At 37.3% G+C, this 20,591-nt stretch overlaps 1 protein-coding gene across 10 annotated transcripts in view; it reads right to left on the minus strand.

The window, feature by feature from the left end:
- Window positions 1-1,724: 1,724 nt before the first annotated feature.
- LOC100747625 (glycogen synthase kinase-3 beta) overlaps window positions 1,725-20,591 on the minus strand; it is a 64,437-nt gene continuing 45,570 nt past the window's right edge. For 6 of the 10 annotated variants that reach the window (XM_012389636.3, XM_003484400.4, XM_024367641.2 and 3 more), the window contains 7 exons: window positions 14,369-14,559; window positions 13,407-13,490; window positions 12,636-12,674; window positions 11,398-11,508; window positions 10,749-10,986; window positions 9,635-9,828; window positions 1,725-7,624 (listed from right to left, as the gene is read on the minus strand). In XM_012389636.3, the coding sequence (XP_012245059.1) occupies window positions 7,253-7,624; window positions 9,635-9,828; window positions 10,749-10,986; window positions 11,398-11,508; window positions 12,636-12,674; window positions 13,407-13,490; window positions 14,369-14,559 (1,229 nt within the window). In that variant the 3' untranslated portion in view covers window positions 1,725-7,252. Of the gene's footprint in view, window positions 7,625-9,634; window positions 9,829-10,748; window positions 10,987-11,397; window positions 11,509-12,635; window positions 12,675-13,406; window positions 13,491-14,368; window positions 14,581-20,591 lie in introns of all 10 variants that reach the window. The other 4 variants (XM_012389574.3, XM_012389432.3, XM_012389692.3 and 1 more) reach the window with 2 other exon arrangements.

The following is a 20,591-nucleotide window of genomic DNA, read 5'->3' on the forward strand; positions in this document are numbered from 1 at the left end:
GGGAAGAGAATCGCGTAGGACGATCGCCTACGAGTCTTCCGCATGAAACTCGATTCTGGCGTGAATACCACGCGAGAATAGTTAGCCGATCTCATTCGGAAAATCGAATAACGGCCTTTTCCCGAGTATCGTGGAATTCGGCTATATCGTTCGATACGATGGGAAAAGGAAGTAAAGGGAAAGAAAAATTTTACAAGAATAACGCGGACGATCCACGCCAAGGAACGTTTTTCTCCGTGGAAGGTGAGAAACTAATGGTCGATTCTTTCCTGGGCAGGTCAGTAAGGTATATAGATTATACATATTTATAGTACATATACTTCCGAAGAGGATGTCCTATGGTTACATTCCTACAAGCGAGTACTTCAAGCGTATGGATACACGGGAGAAACAAAGGTTTGTACAAAGGGCGATCTCAGAGGGATAAGAATCGTACGAGAACACGTACGTGTCTCGACTATATCCTTGACTATACATACATCGTAGAAACGAGAGATATTATCGTTACATTACTACTTATATTGCCACTGCTTCTTTCTTTTTTTTTTCTATTCGCGAAAAATATCTCCCTATCTCTCGGAATCGCTGTCCCTAACTGCGAAAATAGTAGCAGTGTCTTTAAATATCGATCGACCGCGATGGTTTTTACTCTCCTTGACTTTTTCCTTCTCGATTCGTCGCTTCTTACCTTTAATGGAGGTAAAACGCGTGGAAGTGGTACGGACAGAATCGCCAGTGTGGTGCAAAAGTAAAAAGCTTATAAAAATTCGATCGTGTGTGTGTCGTAAGGTCCGTCTTTAAAATTTTCCACTAAAAGGTCTCGAAGACTCGGCTTCGTCGGGTTCACCTTTTCCTCTCGATTGTCGTTAAAAAAAAGCGTTATGCTAACTCTCGATCGATACTGTTGAGTCTCGAACGAACCCGATAATAGTTTGGATCTTTCAGTTCAGGTCACTTTTCCTTAGCGAAATTAAATTTTAATTTATTGCGTTCAAACCTAATTGTTTCGTAATATCGAACCACGAACAAATTCGAAAAAATTTCGCAACATTCATCGATATCTTTACCACGGTATAAAATTCGTTTGTTAACCAAAACGTCTGAGTTCGTTTATATTTCGTACTTTACGCAATAAATGTCATGTAAAACATAGAATAGAAATTAAGATAAAATGCTTTATAATGAAGCCACTCTATCCAAGCTATTATTGGTCACCTATATCCCAATCGTACCAATCGAGAGTTAAACGACGTTAAAATAGGGACTCAATTTCATCCTTATGTACATGCACGACTGTTCGTGATCGAGATCGGAAAAGGGATGCGTGCTGATTAAAGTCTTAACTATTTTAGTTCTACTAGTACGAATCAGGAATCTACCAGTACGTTTCGAAGATGGACCAGAAGAAAGTGGAACGTCTAGAACAGTTGTCGTTTAGAATGAAGTACAAGCTCGGATCTTGCGATAGACTATTTTCCTGTTAGAGCGTGATAGGTACAACTTAGTCGTTTCTTCAAAGATATTACAGAACCGACCAAATATTGGAATTTGGATTTTGGAATCGTGTAAATTAGTTGATCAGCCTCTTAAATTAGTCGCATGTATCGGAAATCATACGAGAAAATGCTCACTAATAAAAAATACTCGTAAATAGATTCGATGAAATGTTCGAACGATGGTGCCACGTTTATCAATGAGATTGTTAATAATCGGAAATTATATCGTACAGCTGTTTGCCATTTTAATTCGACTTGTAATTATTTGTAACGAAAGAACATGTTACACGATAAACGTAAGAGACACGTTAGAAAATGAGATTAGTTTCCCAGGATTACAAAGAGTACTGATAACATTGAGCCTATAACACGTGAAGTTTAATACGAAATTTTTATTGCGTCGTTCGTTCAAACTTTACATTCGTGTAGAAACGAAATTACTCGTAAAAAAAGAATACAGATATTTTTTTTTTTTTTTTTTGTTTACCATCCACTCGAACCAATCGAAAACGGAAGCAAATATAATTCGTTTATTTATTGACGAATTTCGTATTAAATTAATCACTATTATAATTTAAAAACATACTTGTTCTTAAAAATATCGTAATATATATATATATATATATATATATACACATATACATATATACACACACACATATATATATATGTATATATATATACACTCCGCAGTGAAATGAATTTACAGATACAGAGTTTCTTCCCCTCGTTTTGCTTTTCAAACGATTACTCACCACCGTCATAGTTCGTACGATACGAAGAACTAAAACGAAACGGTACGAAATCGGAAATGATCGTAACTAGACTGCAACTTTTATGCAAGCTTGTTTTCTTTTTCGTGGACACAAATAAAAGAATAAAACTTAAATAGAGATTCGTTTTACCCATTAAAAATTACAACGAGTTTACTACTTTGAATGCTTTATATATTTCGGTACATTATATGCATTCTGTGCATCTCTTTGTATCTTTAAAACTCTGTAGGAATGCATAAAAATCCGCAGTCTAATCGTAACAATAAACTACAATTCATCGCAATTCAAGCGTTTGCTGTTCATCAAGCGTACAATATCGGACATATACAGTGCTTAACTACGCTACTTTAGCCACGATCGTTCAAAACGTGCAATTCGAATAGAATTCTCGACTTAATTTTTTTTGTTTCTCGTGAATAATACGAACGATTAATGGTCCATCTTGGAATTTCCGTGGAATCAGCGAAAAGACAGTAGCCTTTTCTTTTTTTTTTGCAAATAGAAGTAGCTACTGGAGCATCAGGGATAGCCCATGACGATAATCTCTAATTCCATGTTCGAAGCTCAGTGGTTCTCAAATGAGGTTTCTAATTCTTCATACATGATCAAATAATCATTTCTGTTCCACAGAGACACTTGATAAGGATATCATAGATTTATGATATTTGTGATTCGTCCAAAGCATCGAATCGAACGCAAAATATTTGATTCGTGGCTTTAATTAACGCGACAGAAAGCCATCGCTAAATCTCGCTCGATCGGTACAGCAGCGATTAAATATACGTATACCTTTTGCGAGTTAACTTCTTTTTTTTTCTCTTTCTCTCTCGCTCCCTTTTTCTCACGTATATACATATGCACACCACACACGCATACATATATGCATATATATACATATTAAATTACTTTATTAATTTGTTTTCTTTACACAATTATTACAATTTATTTACTAGGTGATTCGAAACGGTGCGACATGATGATAGTAATAAGAAGACAAAGAAAAGAACAAAAAACTGGTGGTCTCTGTAGTGGTAACGGTGATGAAAATGTCAGGCAAACGACGAATATAGTTGTTCTCGAAGAGTCAATTAATCATTTTTTTTCCCTTTCTCTCCGTCTAAATCGCGTTTCCCTCCATGTCACTTTCATTTGCTCCCATCTCTTTCACACTCTCACGCGCATCTTCCATTCAGCTCGTCTTTCTCTCTTTACAACAATGCAGCAATATCGTTAACTGCTATCGTTAAAAATTAATCTACATATTTATATAGATGTACACACATATACGTAATTGAATCGTATGCACGTATCATATGTATATACCTATACGTATGTATATGTATATTATATACACACACATATATGTAAGTATTTATATATATAGACTTTCAGTATTTTACATGGGCTCTTCCCTCACCTGATGATTTCCCTACATTTTGCAAATGTTTGTGTAATGTATGTTTGCGTGTATGTTTGTAATCGAATAACGCTAGAGTCTCTCGAAAGAAGCAAAAAAAAAAAAAAAAAAAGAGGCAAAATAAGGAAATGTCGGTGTCCATTCGCTAGTAATTGCACGGAATACAATTTAATTCACCTAATTTAACGTGGATTTCATCCCTTTAATCATATACGATTCTCATATCACGATAATCATATCTTCCTTCTTCTCAGACTATGAATCAACTTTCTGCCTTCTCTAACTGGTAACAAAATAATGTTCAAAGCACGCAAAATCGCAGAACACGTGAAAGACTGGATTAGAACTAAATCGATGAATTTCTTTATTAATCGAATAATCACGACAATTAACCAACAATTTATACTTCAGGTTGTCCATGAATTTTTCACATTCGTCTTTTTTACTCTTGTTTCCTCTTTATCTATTTTATTTTGTTCTACCTTTCACAGTTAGATTCGTGACCATTTTTCGGTTTCTCATCAGTCGGGAAGATCAAAATTAATAATCTCCGTTTGAACCTGTTCGGTCGATAACTCTTCCTCTTGTTTTTACGCACGGATATCGCGTCTCCTTTTTTTCAAGATGTCGGTTGACAAGGAGAACGAAGATACATCAAGCCAGCTGCTGCCTGAACATATAAATAATTTAAATCTACAATAATTACATATTTCTTCTTTGCAATCATATATGAAAACTATATCGCATGCTTATGTAATCTGTTCGAGCTTCTCTGAAGTGTCCTCGACAGCTATATAGCTTGCCTAATGTTTCTTTCAAGGGATCCGTTGTCTCACGGCGAAAAAATGATGGCTCGATTATTAAGCAAACGCAAAACTAATGGCGACGCCTATGGAATCTCCAATGTACGCTTGGAATTTTTTGTGATCAAAGATCGAAGTTCATAAACTTTGAAAGAAACGAATCGTTATATAATTATTTAAATAATACATTGTATAATTTTAAACAAAAAACGAAGAGGCGACCATTACGTTAGCATATACTTAATACGTATGGATTTATGTACGAGTAAGTGCTGGAAAGATACCACCATTATTAAAAGTGCCACGATCGACACGTATCCGAACATCCTGTTTTTTCTTTTTCAACGCAAAAACGAGAAATTATCCTTCGGTCGTCAGAACGCAAAGACTCGTCTTCGTAATTTTCATGATCGTGTATCAAAAATCTCATGTACTTCCCTCCGTTTTCGTTTAGACTAGAGGAAAAACGAAATCGATAAATTCACCTAACTGTTCAGCTAGTAATGAAAGAAACTGTCCGTGTTAATTGTTTAAAAACGTAATCTACATCATATCAACGTTCATTAAAACTCTGAAACAAATGTCTTAGCATTTCTCTTTCTCTCCCATTCTCACTCGCTTGCTGTCCCTTTCACTCTCCCACTCATACTTCCACCCACGTTCTCACTCTGCTACCATTCTATTTTCTTTCTTTCTTTTTCGTTATCCCTGTTCTTTTAATCAACGTTCGTCTTTTCCCTCTCTTTAAAAGGAAAAAAAAAAAGAAAAAAGAAAGGAACTAAATGATCGTTCGGTATGGACTTTCATCGGCAGCCTCTCTTTTCTGATTTCTTGCGGCGCGATATGATATGTAGAAACGTGCAAAATGGCGGCTAGGTCACGCGCGACATGCCCGGAAGGGTTCAGGGGTTCTTTTCTTTCGTTTTGTTACCGTTCCGCAGAATTGAAATTCATCACGCAAAATGCACAAATTTCCTTCGTACACCTCTTCTTTCATCTTACAATTCTCCAAGGCTACCATAGACGAGACAGCGATCTAGATATTAAAAAAGGTTCAACAATCTCGATCGAAGAAATTCAGAGGCCTCGTACGACTGCGCTTTCTCTATCGCGGGCATATAAAGTATGCATAGTAATGCGCACGAAAGGATAACTTCATAATTTGCTTACAAATCTTGTTCTTACATTTTTATCCGTCTGTCGTTCGCACGCTGATACAGAAAAAAGAAGAGGACATTCGAAATTTGTCGAAAAACTAAAGCACTTCAGGCGTAAGAAAAAACAACTTGTGGCCATTTAAAAAGAAAATCGCTCTCTGATGCGCAGAGCTTTGTCGCGTCTGGTGAAAAGTATCGCTCGGTGAAGCCGAGGGTTCGGTAAGACCAACGACAGAAATATATAATGATAAACGCGCGACGATTAAATCGAGTTGATTCATTCATTGAATAGAGGATCGTATTCCGACATATTTTTCTCCTTTTTCATCTGCTAATTGTGCTGGTATACGCAGCATGTCTCACGTCGCGGAAATTCGTCTTACGATAAATAGAGATTGTGCACGCAAATTACTAACGTGTGTGTTTATGTGTGTGTGTTTGGTGTTCAATCGTGACATTCTCCGCGTGAAAATTTCCCTATCAGTTGCGACAGCATCGATCGGCGCTTGAATCTTGAACACAATAAGAATATTATCTATGTAACAAGCGTGTTCTTTAATACGATATAATGATAAGTATTGTAATCGTCATTTCCCTTTTTCCAGTTCGTTGTTACGCATTCAAGAGGAAACGTCCGAGTCTCGGTTCCTATCCATACTGTTCTTCGCGAAAGCTGAGAATCTAGCGATCTCTTTCTCCTTGAATCACTAAAATTTGTCGAAGCCCGTGTCAAAAGGCAGGTGGCTCTTGTATCTCTTTAATAATCGCGATGATCGTGTATCTGTTTGTGTGTGTGTGTGTGCGCGTGTGTGTGTTGTCGAATTATGAGATGACGACGAGGCAAGCAACGTAACGCGCTACTAGACATAGTGTATCATAGATTACACATCGTTTGGTTTGTCTTCAACTAGAAAAAGTTCGCGTTCGTTATTATCTTTCTTTTTTTTTTTTGTTGTTTTGTTTCTTTCTTTCTTTGTTTATAGCAATTATCAATTAAAAGAGGTTACGAGCCAGTTCCTATAACATATATATACATTGAATTGAATTGTTTGTTATGCTGTTTTTGGCAATAAGGTGGCAATCAAGCGTTCGCACACGCCACTCAAAATTCGAGGTGTCCTCAGGCAAAATTGTTATAAAGAGGGGAACTATTCATCTTCTTTATTCAATAATCCTATAATATTTCGTCGTTCGTGTTTCAAGCGAACAAAGCTTAAAATACCACACTGGTATCGCCATTTGCATAGAGTTCAAAAAAATTTACAATTGGGGATTCTTTGTGTTATGTGTATGTTATATCGTCTATGGACATCCTCCTCAGAAGAATATCAATCTTTCTTCTATTCTTTTTTTTTCGTCCTTGCTATACCGTACTTGAATTTTTTTCTTTTTTCGTTTCTTTTAAGGCTAGTTTCTAACACGCGAATTCTTGGCTTTTCCTTTCTTTTTCACTCTCGCTCCCTCTCCTTCTATCGTTATATCTCTCTTTTTCTCCTTCTCTCATTCTCTCTTTCCCTTTCTCCCTCTCCCTCTCTCTTTCTCACTCTCTCGCCGTGTTTTCTATCGTTTGTTGTTTAATTAAACGTTAAAAATAGAAAGCAGCTTAAGCCATGTTCGACTGGCCGGGGTCTGTGTTCTTTGAAGAGGACAGCGTGTTGGTGTTCACGTTATTATCACTAGAGTTACCGCTACTCCCCGCGACCGGTTCCGACTGGCCTCCAGGATTTTCCGAAGTCTGCATGTACTTCGGTTTTAGGATCGAGTTTAGCGACGGTTGAATTCGTAGCTCGTACTCTGTAAAGTTAAACAAAGGGGGAAGCTCTCGCCCATTTGGTAATCGCGTCCCCTGTTCCCGAAGTTCGTCGAAAAACGGATGAGCGCACGCTTCCAACGGTGTGATCCGGCCGGATGGCGTGTACTCCAAAAGTCCAGCGACCAACTCCATCGCTTCCGGGGGTGTGCGTGCCCTGAACACCTGTAATCATCGTCGTCATTAGTTTCGATCTGTCCTGGTAAAATTTTCGTGGTTAATCTGTGGCTAACAAGGAGAAATCTCAAGATGATCTTGTTTCTCGATGTTAATTTCTGTTACTGGACGAAGGTTCGTTAAGAAAGAAAAAATTATTCCTCGGGATTTGCCCACTTTTTACAGTAGCGAGGATTTTACAGTAGAGGCAAGAAATTTTGTTCGTCTGTTCAGGGTTACGTAGTCTCGATATACTCGCTATTAGATTGTGCGTGTTCGTGCAAATGTATATTTTTATGAGAGATTTATAGCGAAAAAGTGGATGATCAGGAAGTAGCCTTGACTTAAAAAAAACTTTTCACCTCCACCATAAGAAATAGCATAGCAATACAAACTGAACGAAATCCTATACCACAAAGCAATAAAAAACGGCAGCAATAGGTTCCGCTTATAAGTTCGTTTGAAGTTTCGTATCTGATCAGTGTATATTAGGTGTATTACAATCGATATTAGTAGTGATGAACCGCTTCGGTTTTGGTATTTGTTCTCGTATAAAAGTTTATCCACCCGAGGAGCTGACCGTTCGGGAGGCGAAGTCAGATTCATTCGATGTTCGCTGCTTTTTATCTGTTCTCTAATAAAATGTGTTTACTCCGGGAGAACATAATTCGTACAGAGGAAGATCGTTCGATATATGAAATTAACGATCCATAAAAATCGTATCATTAAGATACTCGGTAGGCACAAAAGCAGTGCGTGAAAATGAAAGAGATGATAAATTTAGATCTTACAAACGGTAAGTTGGTTTCGCAGACAGTCTGTTGTCGCTCTTTACGATGTACAAGAGAGAAAAGAAAAGAAATGAAATGGAAAGAAAAGGAAAAAAAAGAAAAGAATAATTGCATACCATTTTCAAGTCAGTGAAAAATATTTTTGTTCACCACCAGAACATTAGAGTAAGTGATACACCGAGATTTTGAACAGATCTGTTTCTATTTAAAAAGTTAGTAACGTGGATGATAATGATGATGATGATGATGATGATGATGATGATGATGATGATGATGATGATTATGATGATGACGATTATGAGATAGAAAAATGGATATTACACATGAGTTCGAGAAAAGATGCACGTCGAGCGATTTGTGATGCGAAGAATCGAAATGAAGGTGGTTTTTTTCAATCGTCGAGGCTCGTCGTCCTCCGTTCGACACAGCGGTAACTGAGCATCGTATCCAGCTTATTTCTTACCGTTTCAGATGCTGAAAATGTTGGTTATACTGGTTAGTAATATCACGGGCTAGAGAGAAAAAAAAGGAATATTTGCCAGCCAGTAAATGATAAAGACACATTGCTTTTTGAACAGGGGACCACTTACTCTAATCTTTTGGTGCTCCGTGGAACACTTTAGTCCACTCATTCGTTGAAGCATAAACTGTAACCACGAGTAACCATGTGTTGATGAATGTGATTAGAGACGATTTGTTAGTTAGAAGGAACAAGACTGCGGAACAAGACCTTACCCTTCAACGATTCCATCGCTATTCTTTACAATTTTTTTCACACAATGTGGTCACAAGAAACCTTATTAACACAATAATGTTTCCCTTGCAAAGGGATCATCTGAAGAGCGTGCACTGATTTAGATATTACGTTTTTCTCTTTCTCTACGCTAGTTTTACGTTTCCATAGACATTAAATATTTCAATTTTAAATTGAAATATCTTTACTCCTGCGAGATATAATTTCTAACGAAAATAACATTTGGCAAATCACCGAATATCTATGCAAACGATGTTGTTTCTCGGTAGACCTACTATTCTTATAAATTCTCTAAATCATTGAAATCAGAGCACACCAGATCATCTGTTTCCCCCGTTAGTCACGAAACCGCCAAACATGTACGCAGTACGCAGTTACGAAATTAGACGAGCTACAGGAAAACCCGTCTCGACAGTCTAACTTATTGCGCACAAAGGGCGCATAATACAACGAGTAGATCAGATGATAGGCTACCTTTTGCCACGGGTGCGCCTTAATCTGTGGAAATTTGAACTCGGTATAGTTGGGATTCATCTCACGTATCTGGTCGCGTGTAGGTGTGCCGAGCACCTTGATGATCTCGACCAGTTGATCCACGCCACTATCTCCGGGAAATATCGGTTGGCCGAGCAACAATTCCGCAACTACACAGCCTGCGCTCCACACATCTGTAAACGCGATAAAACTTTTTAATTAGACATATAAACGAAAGAAAAGAATAAATCTCTCTATTTTCTGTCCCGCCTTTTTCCTGTATTTTATATTTTATATTTGTTTTATATATATTTTGTGTGCCATATTTCTTTCTAGTTTATCATATTCATATAAGTAAAGTGCCTTGACGCATTGCCAGCCAATCTTTCAATCTTTAACGTAATAAATAGACTGCGGATGTTTATGCAAATTTATACTTTCATAAGCATGACTAAAAAAACGGAACTTAAATAGAACCGCAAATACTGTTACGGGGTCGATTCTGTTCCTCTTGCATGATTCTTTGTCCATGCTACGTACATTCTATATACATTCTATACAATTCTACACGTACGATGTATTTAGATCTGTACGAGTCGAGGCTACGGAAACGACTGGCTGCTGTCCTTTCTATTTAATCAATATCCCGGATATAGGTAAAGTCGTCTTCTTGATTTTCTGTTACGATACGCATTGCCTTTAACGTTTCACGCTGCGGCTGTCGGATAGTTTTGACGTTCCACATTGTGACTTTCGAACTTTCAAATATCCAGAATTCTATTATAGCAATCTGCTTTACTTTGGATATTTTGCGCGCTTGTACATATCGTGTATAGCCTACGTTTTTACACGCTCCAATATCTTTCAAATTTGGAATGATTTTCGTACGTATCGAACAAGTAAGAGATTCTATAAAAATTTACTAAAATACCTTCAAGTACGTAGTTTAAGCTGATAAAATTCGAACGTTCAAAGAAGGTTAAACAACCTTTTATTTACAATTAACGAAACTGGTATTCTGCCAGGCACATGAAACAGTCTACAGTACACCATTCAATGAATTAACTAGAATCGAATGATGTTAACAATAAAAATAATACATAAGTAATCGTACCAATCTTCGTGGTATAATCGATAGCACCAAAGATTAATTCGGGTGCGCGATAATAACGACTACAGATGTAAGACACATTAGGCTCTCCTTTGACCAGATGTTTAGCAGAGCCAAAATCACAGAGCTTCAAGACACCGGATTCTGGGTCCAGGAGTAGATTTTGTGGCTTGATGTCCCTGTGACAGATCCCCAGCGAGTGGATGTATGCCAGAGAGCGGAACAGTTGGTACATGTACAACTGGAAATATATCACAAAAAATGATATTAGAATGTTATGCGTGAAATTGAAAATGTTCCGATTATAGCGACTGATGAATCGAATACGAGGAAAGCTTTAGTTGGTCTACGGTTTAATTGCGTCTATCGATAATTATGGATAATTATTGTATGTCATATGATTTTATGTAAGATCGAGTAATTTTGCAATCTATGACACGTCGTTCTGTAGAATGAAACGAATTCGTATTATATGTATGAGCTGGTATATTACGGTTGATTAAGATAATGATATTCTTGAATTAAAGATGTCTTGGTTATTTATTTTTCAACGAATTGAGAATTATGCTGTATTCTATTTGAAATTATTACGTCGTGTATAAAACCTCTTGCGGTAGTGGTTCAACGATTATTATTGTAATTTTCAGCTTACCTTAATGAAATTTATCGGTATGGTTTGCTTGCTTTTGTTATAATGCCGAGCGACTTTATACACTGTTTCAGGTATGTATTCCAACACTAGGTTCAGATAAACCTCGTCCTTCTAAAAGAAATCCGCAAAGTCTTTTGTTAGTACGAATCTACACCATCGACATACGAAGTAGTGTACCGTTTCAAAGGCACACGCGACTCGAGAGTAAATTCTTTTGCACGGCTTAGTTGCTTGTTTCATCGTAGAAATCGATCAGCATGAATTTTACATGACGAATTACGCGAAGTGCCTTTGAACCGTGCACACGCAACTCCAGAAGATTATTTTCTATAACTAGTCAAGCTGCGTTAGCTACTACAGCTTGAATCAAAAATATAGTCACTCAAGGATACACTCCACTACTCAAAGTTAGGAAAAAACAAGAACAACGATTATAAAGTACCGTGCGAAAGTTTTAGGCCACCCATCGAACAACAATTTTTTGTGTTTTTTTATTTCTCGGTGTCACTTTAGATTTGTCGTTACTTCATAAAGCAGACGTTCAATTCAAAAATTACTGGTAATTTGTTTAAAAACATAATAACGGTATTTCACTGTTTCTTAGATCTCGTCGAATAATTTTTCGACAATCATTGAAATTTATTTTCTACTATTCGATATTTTGTTTTCAGTATTTCAAATAAATCACATTTTTCGTTTACTCCGTTCTGATTGATAGCTCATCTAGAATCTATCTAAACACGCGTTTTATAACATTTAGGCAATAACTGGACACAATTTTTTAATTTCCTAATGTTCCTTCCTCGCTCGTAAATATTTTCTAAAAATACGATTGATAAATATAATGATTGAATAAAGCTCGCTATCATTGATGGCCTGAAACGTTTGCATCGTACTGTATCTCTATATAAAATCAGTCTATTTAGAAAAAATAAAATTCCAGAAATAATTGACACTGTGCAACACACGTGGAACCAAACTATGATTCGTAGGGGTGAGGGTAGAGTTTCCAATATGATTGGTGATGGGGCTGGCGGCCTTGAGCAACGAAGTTCTTTGACTCAGGCTATAGACTTCGTATTTAGTGTTCTACGATGTTCGCGGCTGACACATAACAACAAAAACGTGTTATCGTTTTTTTTGTCGTTAATCTGTCTACGTGTAAGCGGAACTGCCTAAATTCTCTCAAAAAAAGGACCTCTCCGTCAAAACTACTGGGTACTCTCTTGTTCACTTACGTCCACATGAAAAACTGGATTAGTTGCGTTTAAGATGTTCTACAAAATAACACAACAACGTCGCATGCATTAAACTAACAATGAATACTTGGCGTTTTGTATCATTGTGTATCATTCGAGAGAAATCAGAAGTATCGCTCTACTGCATTTAATTCCAAAAGTATTCGAACAGTAGCAAACTACGGCTCAAAAATCAATTAAATTTGTTTTTCTTTTTTTTTTTTTTTTGTTTTCTCGAAATGCTCGACAAAATTATACGTAATTATTAAAGCAAACGATATTTTAACGTGATGTTTAAAAAATTTTGAAGAGGATAAAAAATCTCGTTTAGCTTCGAGGATCAATCGTCTAAAAAAGACAATTTTAATAACACGGGATTGAGCGAATTTTAAAACTGCTTCCCTGTAAAAAAAAAAAAGAAAGATACAAAATACGACATCATATTCTTCCTTTGTACTCCTCAATTCTTTCGTAATTAACTCAGATATATCGCTGTACGGTTAAATTTTGTTACTATCCAAATACTTTTAGATAATATCTGTATATCGTGAGTATAATCGAAGAAAAAGAAGAAAAAAAAAGAGAGAGAGAAAGAATCAAGGGAAATAATTTGCGTGACGCAAGAAACGTTCGAATAAAAAAAATTGTGTGAAAAGAAAAATCCACTTTCTTATGGAGTAGATCGTACGTCCAACAATAATTGCTTCAACGTTCAAAATTTCAATCGAGTGTACGGAATTATCGTTAAAAAGAATCTTAATAAATAGTTACCTTATCGCCACTGGAGTAGAAGAAGTATTTCAGTTTTACAATGTTGCAGTGCTCGAGACGCCGCATGATTTGTAACTCCCTGTTCTATAAATAAAAGGAAGGGAAAATCCGATTAATTCACGTAGTTCCTCGTTCGTGTTTACTTCGTCGCGACGACGGTGTTTCCCTTATCTTCGATTAGAATCGTTGTTAAGCACGTTTGTTGTTACATTCCCGAGATTTAATACGGAGATTGAGGTCGTGGATTATCGTTTCTCAAACATTGCAATCTCGCAAAACATAAATCTAATTTTATCGATACGTAAATACGACGATATTATTCGGTCGTCTCGGATCGGACGAATTAAACAATTTCATCGAACAGCGATAATTTATCTCTACTCGTACAATTTCCTTCCTTTTCGTTTTATCTCTACGACTATCGATCAAAGGTAAAAACTATAGAAAGATACAGCAGAATTTGTAAACGCATTCGAGGATTAAAAAATGAGAATTTACTTTTAAGTATAGGCTTGTCTTCGCAGACCCTCTGTTTCCGAATCGGAGCTACCTCGAATCGACGAATTACTATAATACGCGTTGGCAAATGATCTCTAGCCTTCATACAGCCTATATATTTCCAACGTGCAGAAAAAGAATCTGTTCGTTCTATCCAGACCTTCGTCCGTTCCCTGCACTATAATTTCTGCTAATTTCTTACTGTAGAAAAATACAGATTGGTCAATCCGATCGTTAAATCCAGGTACGAACGACGACTAGTTTCTATCGGTCGAATTTCAATTTCAAGTTGAACGTTACTTTGTAATTGCAAATCGTAGTGAGAAACGTTAGAGGATCTGCGAATTTATTTTTTTATTAATTCAACAATTAATACGCGTTTAGTTTGTCGTATCGGTTAGAGGTTGAAGGTGTGTGGAAATTATTAAGAAATTATTTATCGAGGAATTTTCTATTTCTCTTACCTTAAATCGTTTGTCTTGGAGAACTTTTTTGATGGCGACCAGTTCTTCCGTGTCACATAGTTTCGCTAGGTATACAACGCCGAAGCTGCCGTTACCGATTACTTTAGTGTCTGTATAGGAGATCTCTTGGGGACGATCTGGACCAGCACCAGGTGTAGCCACCACGGTTGTGACTTTGTTGCCATCTCTATCTGCATTATACATCACACCGCCCATAGAAACAATCGAAAACCAGAATGGTAAAGTACAAGTAGAAAGTAAGAAGGTATAGTAACGATTTGGAGTCGTATAAAAAAAAAAAAGGGAAAAGAAAGAAAAAGAAAAATAAGGAAAAGATGAAACAGTAAATTGATTCTACGAAGCAATGGACTCATGCTCGGTGCTATAATTTTTGAAGGTTTTGTTATTCAAAGAATTTTATGAAACAATTATGATTGTTCAACACGTTGACTGCTACGTAAGTTCACGCGAGGCTGCTCGTACCAGGAAATTAATCGAATGATTTAAACTCTGTAAACAATCGTGTTCGAGGAGATTTTCGATATTTTGATCTACGTGACGGTAACGTTACGAAGTATTAAATGCGTTATAAAATGGTTGAAGAATTTTATTTTTTAATAAACGTATGTTGCGTATCCGCGTTCAAAAGTATGAGAATCGTCGATGAATTTCTAACAAAACATCGGTAGATAATCCACTATGAAACGACAATTATTTCATGAAATTCATACTCCATTCGTTCATATTCAACTTTGATTACGTGAGTTTAGAAAAAGTACTTTTTCAAGAGAATATCGTCATATTTTTCCAACATTTTTCGAAAGCTAAACTACGTGTCATGTGGGAATGAACAATAAGCAAGAATCACAGTCAATAAACTTCAAATTGAAGTCAACGTGTTAATACTTAGAGGACTAGATGTATTGAGTTGGCGACTAAGTGATCGCGGATTTTGCCATTAGGTGGTATTGACAAAATCCGCGATCACTTAATTGCCAACCCAATATAATACGCGTAGCTAGAAAATAGAAGAAAATTTATAGAAAGATGAAGTAGATCGAAGAAAATGCGCCAGGAATTTGTAAGTTATAAAGCGATACAGTTACGATTTATTCGACTATAATTTAAGCACGAAATAGAAATATTTCAATTACATCAATAACGATTAACGTAAACTATGAATTCGTCGGAATCTTATCAATTGAAATGATCGTCATTTTGTTTCATTACTCTTGTTTTCGAGTTAATCGCCGTAAACAGTATAAAATCCTACTTAAAAAAGAAATTCTAGAATCCTGTTCCATTATTCCCATCGTATCGATTTTCGATGCATCGTTTTCGAGCCGAACAACATCCTGCGCGGCCTCAAACTTGAAAACGATTTCGAGGAGCATCAACACGAGGCCAGACACGAAAGAATGTACAACACAACATCGAAGGAGTCGCAGCACACAGTCGAAATAGCCTCGTCGTCGTGAAAATAGCGCGACGATCCGAAATAGCGCGATCGTCCATTCGGTTTTATTGCGGAAAAGTCAGCATCGAAAACGACTGCTCCCTGTTCGAAGACGAAACAATCTTGCCGAGAATTTTCGCGCTTTAACCTCGTCGTTAACCATTCGTTACGCTTGTAACGCCCAACCATAGAGCTGTATCGTTCGTCGAATAAGAATTGAAGCAATGTTCGTTGAAAACATACAGAGTCGTTGCATACAGCAAAAAAAAAAAAAAAGAAAAACAAAAAAACCTTGAGCCGAGATCCAAAATATTTACCATCTAATTCGACGATAGACGATGAAAAGCATCCGACGATGAATTTGGAGATGTCGAGATTATTAAAAATTTACTGTATTATTTTTCCTACAGTTTTATCGAGGGACGTAATAAGAAAATGTTTGAAAGTCTGCGTAAAACACAACGTTATAAAGGCAACGTTAAATTTGCAATAAAATCGGAGGATATAGCATTATGGTATGATCGAATTCGTCTTGTTGTTCTTTTTATCTATCCGTTTGTTTCACCAAAAGAAGACCATGTAACCTTGAGATCTTGAGAAATATTGCAAGATCTTCGATAGAAAGCGAGGTTATCGTAGCAGTCGTTAGTTGATGATAAGATGATAAAAAAAAAAGAGGCTATTAAAAGAAGCGTAGTGTTTTGTAACTCGAAGGAAGTTAGCGAGCAGTTAACGAAGAAATAAGAACGGAGATCAGTGAAATCACTGCTTCCTCTTGCTTTATATCCGCCAAGGTCGTACAATCATCTAGAATTAGAGGGGAGATCTATGAAAATTAGTGTTTACCATAGAAATTCTCTAACGTTTTTACGGCGAGATTTCCCTATACGTTTCTACACTGGTGGCAAAATCTGCAAGCTTTCATCGTCGATAAAAAAAACACCGTGTTTATTCCTGTACATTCTTTTAAGAAGAAGTCTACCGACGATTTTGTTAAAAAATATTTATAGTCAGAAAAGGATGGCTACATTTTAGAAACGTAAGGGTAGCGAGGTTGTACAGCGATGCGCGATCTTAATCCTTTGTACGTGAAAGCTGAAGAGAAGAAGAGAAATCTATAACCTCTAACTAGTCAATACGTTGATATTGTTAGTCGATAAATAATTATGCGACAGAGCGCCAAAGTTCTTGAACCGCGCAGAGTTAATTAATCTTCGATTCTTGAAAACTTCAAATTATTACTTTAACTACGAAAAGATCGCTCTGTCATAGGATTACCTTCGAATTTAAAGGTTATCGTATATCAAAAAACGAGATGGACCAACGAACGTAATCGATAAAAACAAACACCTTTTACCCTTGTCCTGCTTAACACCTAGAAGAAAGGAGAACTAAAACGCTGTTACAGTTTACACCGGTTGGATTCTTACACGGTTCGCGATTCTATTCTATTGCTCGATAGCAGCAGGCGCGTGAGAGGTATAACCTTGATAAGATGCGACGTAGGATAATGCGAGGGCCGCGTTTACAGACCGGTTTTCTCATTGAACCGCGGCTGAAAATAACCACGCGCCGCATAATTCAAGCGTTGTAACGCGACCGGGCCCGAAAATTCGCACGACCGTACCGGAAACCCGGTTGATGTCTCGCGATCGCGTTTATCGTCGTCGGATGAATCGAAACAGGCGCAGCCAACGATAACATGCCACGTGGGCCACGATTTACTTCTTGACATTTCGCCAACATCTTTCCCTTCGGTTAACCTTTTCCTCTTCCGTATCGTCACCTCTTTCCCTCTTCACGCAGAGTATTTCCAAGTTTCGATGCAGAGTAACGCGAACCGGCAGAGAACTGGGCGCATTTGTGATTTGTTTCTTTAACAGTTTGCGAACAGTTTCAAGGCGAATAGGACGTCGGTCGACTATCGTTGGAGAAATTTCAGGTTGAACGATTTTGGTAATTTCCTAGGGAATGCGAGGCGTACGAGATTGTAGAGGAAATGGTGACCTTTGGAATATCGTTAGGTTGATGCATAGAAAGTGTTGGTTTCCTGGATTAATCTTTAATCGCGCGTAGTTTCGCCAAAATATGTATATGTATGGTGTCTTTAATCGAAGAAATTAATCGCATTGTTTCAAATTTACAAGGATTATCAATTCTTGAACTGCAAAAATCTTGAAACGAAACTGTCGTAGTTTTCTTGTTCAAATAATTTATAGATCGAAGATTGTTTAAACGGAATACATAGAATGTCCTTGATTTTCTCCAAATGTATTAGGTTGTCCGAAAAATGTCTTTCTTTCGCAAACGTGTCTTTTACAACAATGCACTTTCATAGAAACGTGAAACCAAGTCTGTGAAACGTCGCGGTGTTTATCTCAGAACAGAACAAAATGGATCGTACGTAATTCGACGAAATAATATAAAACAAAAAACGATTTATTTATTGCGCGTCTATCATTTCCTCGTAAAATGAAAGAAACTTTTCAGACAACCTAATACAATGAAAAGCATTTACTGTCCCAATTTCTAAGAAGTAGTACACCAAAAAAGAAAGACAATTCCACTAAAATAAACATATTCCAAATTCTATACGCTTTATATAAAATTTGTATTTTTCTCGAATGTTTATGTCGGATCTACGATGGCCGAAAATATCTCAAGTACCATGATTTAAAATATAGTCGAAGTATCCAGAAGCTGATGCAAGATTAGTCGCGTCAACAGAATTTTAAAGGCCTTGAGACAGATATATGCTAACCTTGGTTCTAAGGAAACGTAGGAAACGTATCTCTGAAATTCGCAAAAGAGCCACGGTTATTTCGAAGTGGGAGCAAACTCCTAATTAGACTGTGAAGTTCCATCTCGCGAACCAGCTGATCGAAAAGTGCCAAGTCGAGGTGCGAAACATTACTAACGCTCGAAAATAGCGACAGCTCGTACATCAAGATCCTGAACTGCATCGTTCAGCACCTGTCCGCGCAACATTTCACGCGAATCGAACTTAGAAGATATTACAAGAAAGAATAACGAAGAACCGAACAATAATACGCGTTTAGAAGTAGAACCTTTAGACTTGGAATTACGAGAACCATGCGAAGATTACAATTTTCGTATCTTTTGGCAATTAAATTAGAACGCTGCATGTACAAAGGAACTTTGAACTTTGTCTCTAATTAGGTTTTAATATCGTTAAATGTTATTAAATATTATAGAAAGTATAGTTATTTCCTGTTACACACCTGTTTCTAATAAATATATTACAATATATTACTTTTAAATCGTTTTAATTTTTATACTCGACTCTACGAAGTAACGTGCAAGTATCAGCAATATATTTGATCTTGAATTTTTTTTTCGGGGATATAGTTCCCTGAAATAGTTGGGCAATTACTATTCCCTAGTTTTTATTGGAGGATCCTTAGGGACACGCGGGAGACGAAAGAAGTGGGTCAACCGGCAGCGATCTCTGGCAAAAGTGCCGCTTGGATCGGAGCCGGCTAAATCCAGCGTGCGACAAAAAGTGCAACCCAAGGATCCGGATGCACGTCAGCCTCCCTTTTACCGCGTTACGCGCGCATCAGAGGATTCACGACCTTTTTCCTGGCCGTATCGCACGGGACTGGCAACCGTGTGACATTTTGCGGCCAACCAGACGATGCACAGCCTTTGGCTCAACGGTGCATCGTCTAAAGCGATTGCAGGATCATGGGGTAGAATAATCGCGTTTTCTTTGACACGCAGATTTCCGCTGATGAACCGAGTTCGCGCTGGTCGGTGTTACGAATCGAAAAAAAGCTCGCGGTAAGTAATTATTAACTCTCGACAATATACCAGCCCGATATTGGTTACGACAAAGATGATCTGACAATAAATCTTCCGACCTGTCTCGATCTATTTGCGTTCAAATTCTCCTCAGATTCGTTCGAAGTATTTTCAGCGAAGAAATTTTCCGAGTACTGTTCCGAACTTTATCGTTTGCTTTGAAACGAAAGATCGTAGGCTTATTTTGTATGAAAAAATCTCGGATCTATTTATCGAAATAACGAGTTTCGAAGTAGCAACTTGAATATTTCAAAAACTTCTGAAACACCAACATCGGTGCAATATTGGCGCGTCAAGGTGTTAAAACTGCACTTTATTCGCAGGTTTCGATCTCTTATCGCATGAAATCTCAGAAGCAACGTCGACGAAATTTGCGATCGTGCAAAATCCGATTTGCACACCAAACGCACGTTTCACGCGACTTTAGATCTGCATCGGTGTTTATCCACTACTTATAAACGACGTTAGGCAACGCTTTCGCAACAAGTATTGTCTCCTTCGCTTTGCATCAAAGGTGTTACTTACTATGCACCTGGATCGATCGAATAATTCGCAGCACGTTCTATCGATTGTACAAGTATTTCAAGGGTTATAGAAAACATCATCGACGCAGAAAGTCTCGATTTTAAAGCAAAGCTCGTTGGTTATCCTCGCGCGAGAGCATGTTTCATATATGATACGTTATTCAGCGCAAGGGACGCGCGTGGTTTTGTTCTTCTGATTTTATTCTACGTGGTTGAACGTTAGATATCACGTTCTATAGTTTTATACAAAGAAAGAGCTTGTGACGGAATTAAATATTCAACAGTAGGAAGAAATTTCAATTTTGCAAAGGTTGGCAGCCTCTGGTACGCGACGAAGAAGAAAAGGATCGATCGGTTACACACATCGAGCATCCCGGCAAGCAAAAAATCTCTTTATCATTTTTATTTCACCTTTTCT

This window comes from Bombus impatiens, unplaced genomic scaffold, assembly GCF_000188095.3.
Source record: "Bombus impatiens unplaced genomic scaffold, BIMP_2.2 scf_0010, whole genome shotgun sequence".
Classification (NCBI taxonomy): domain Eukaryota; kingdom Metazoa; phylum Arthropoda; class Insecta; order Hymenoptera; family Apidae; genus Bombus; species Bombus impatiens.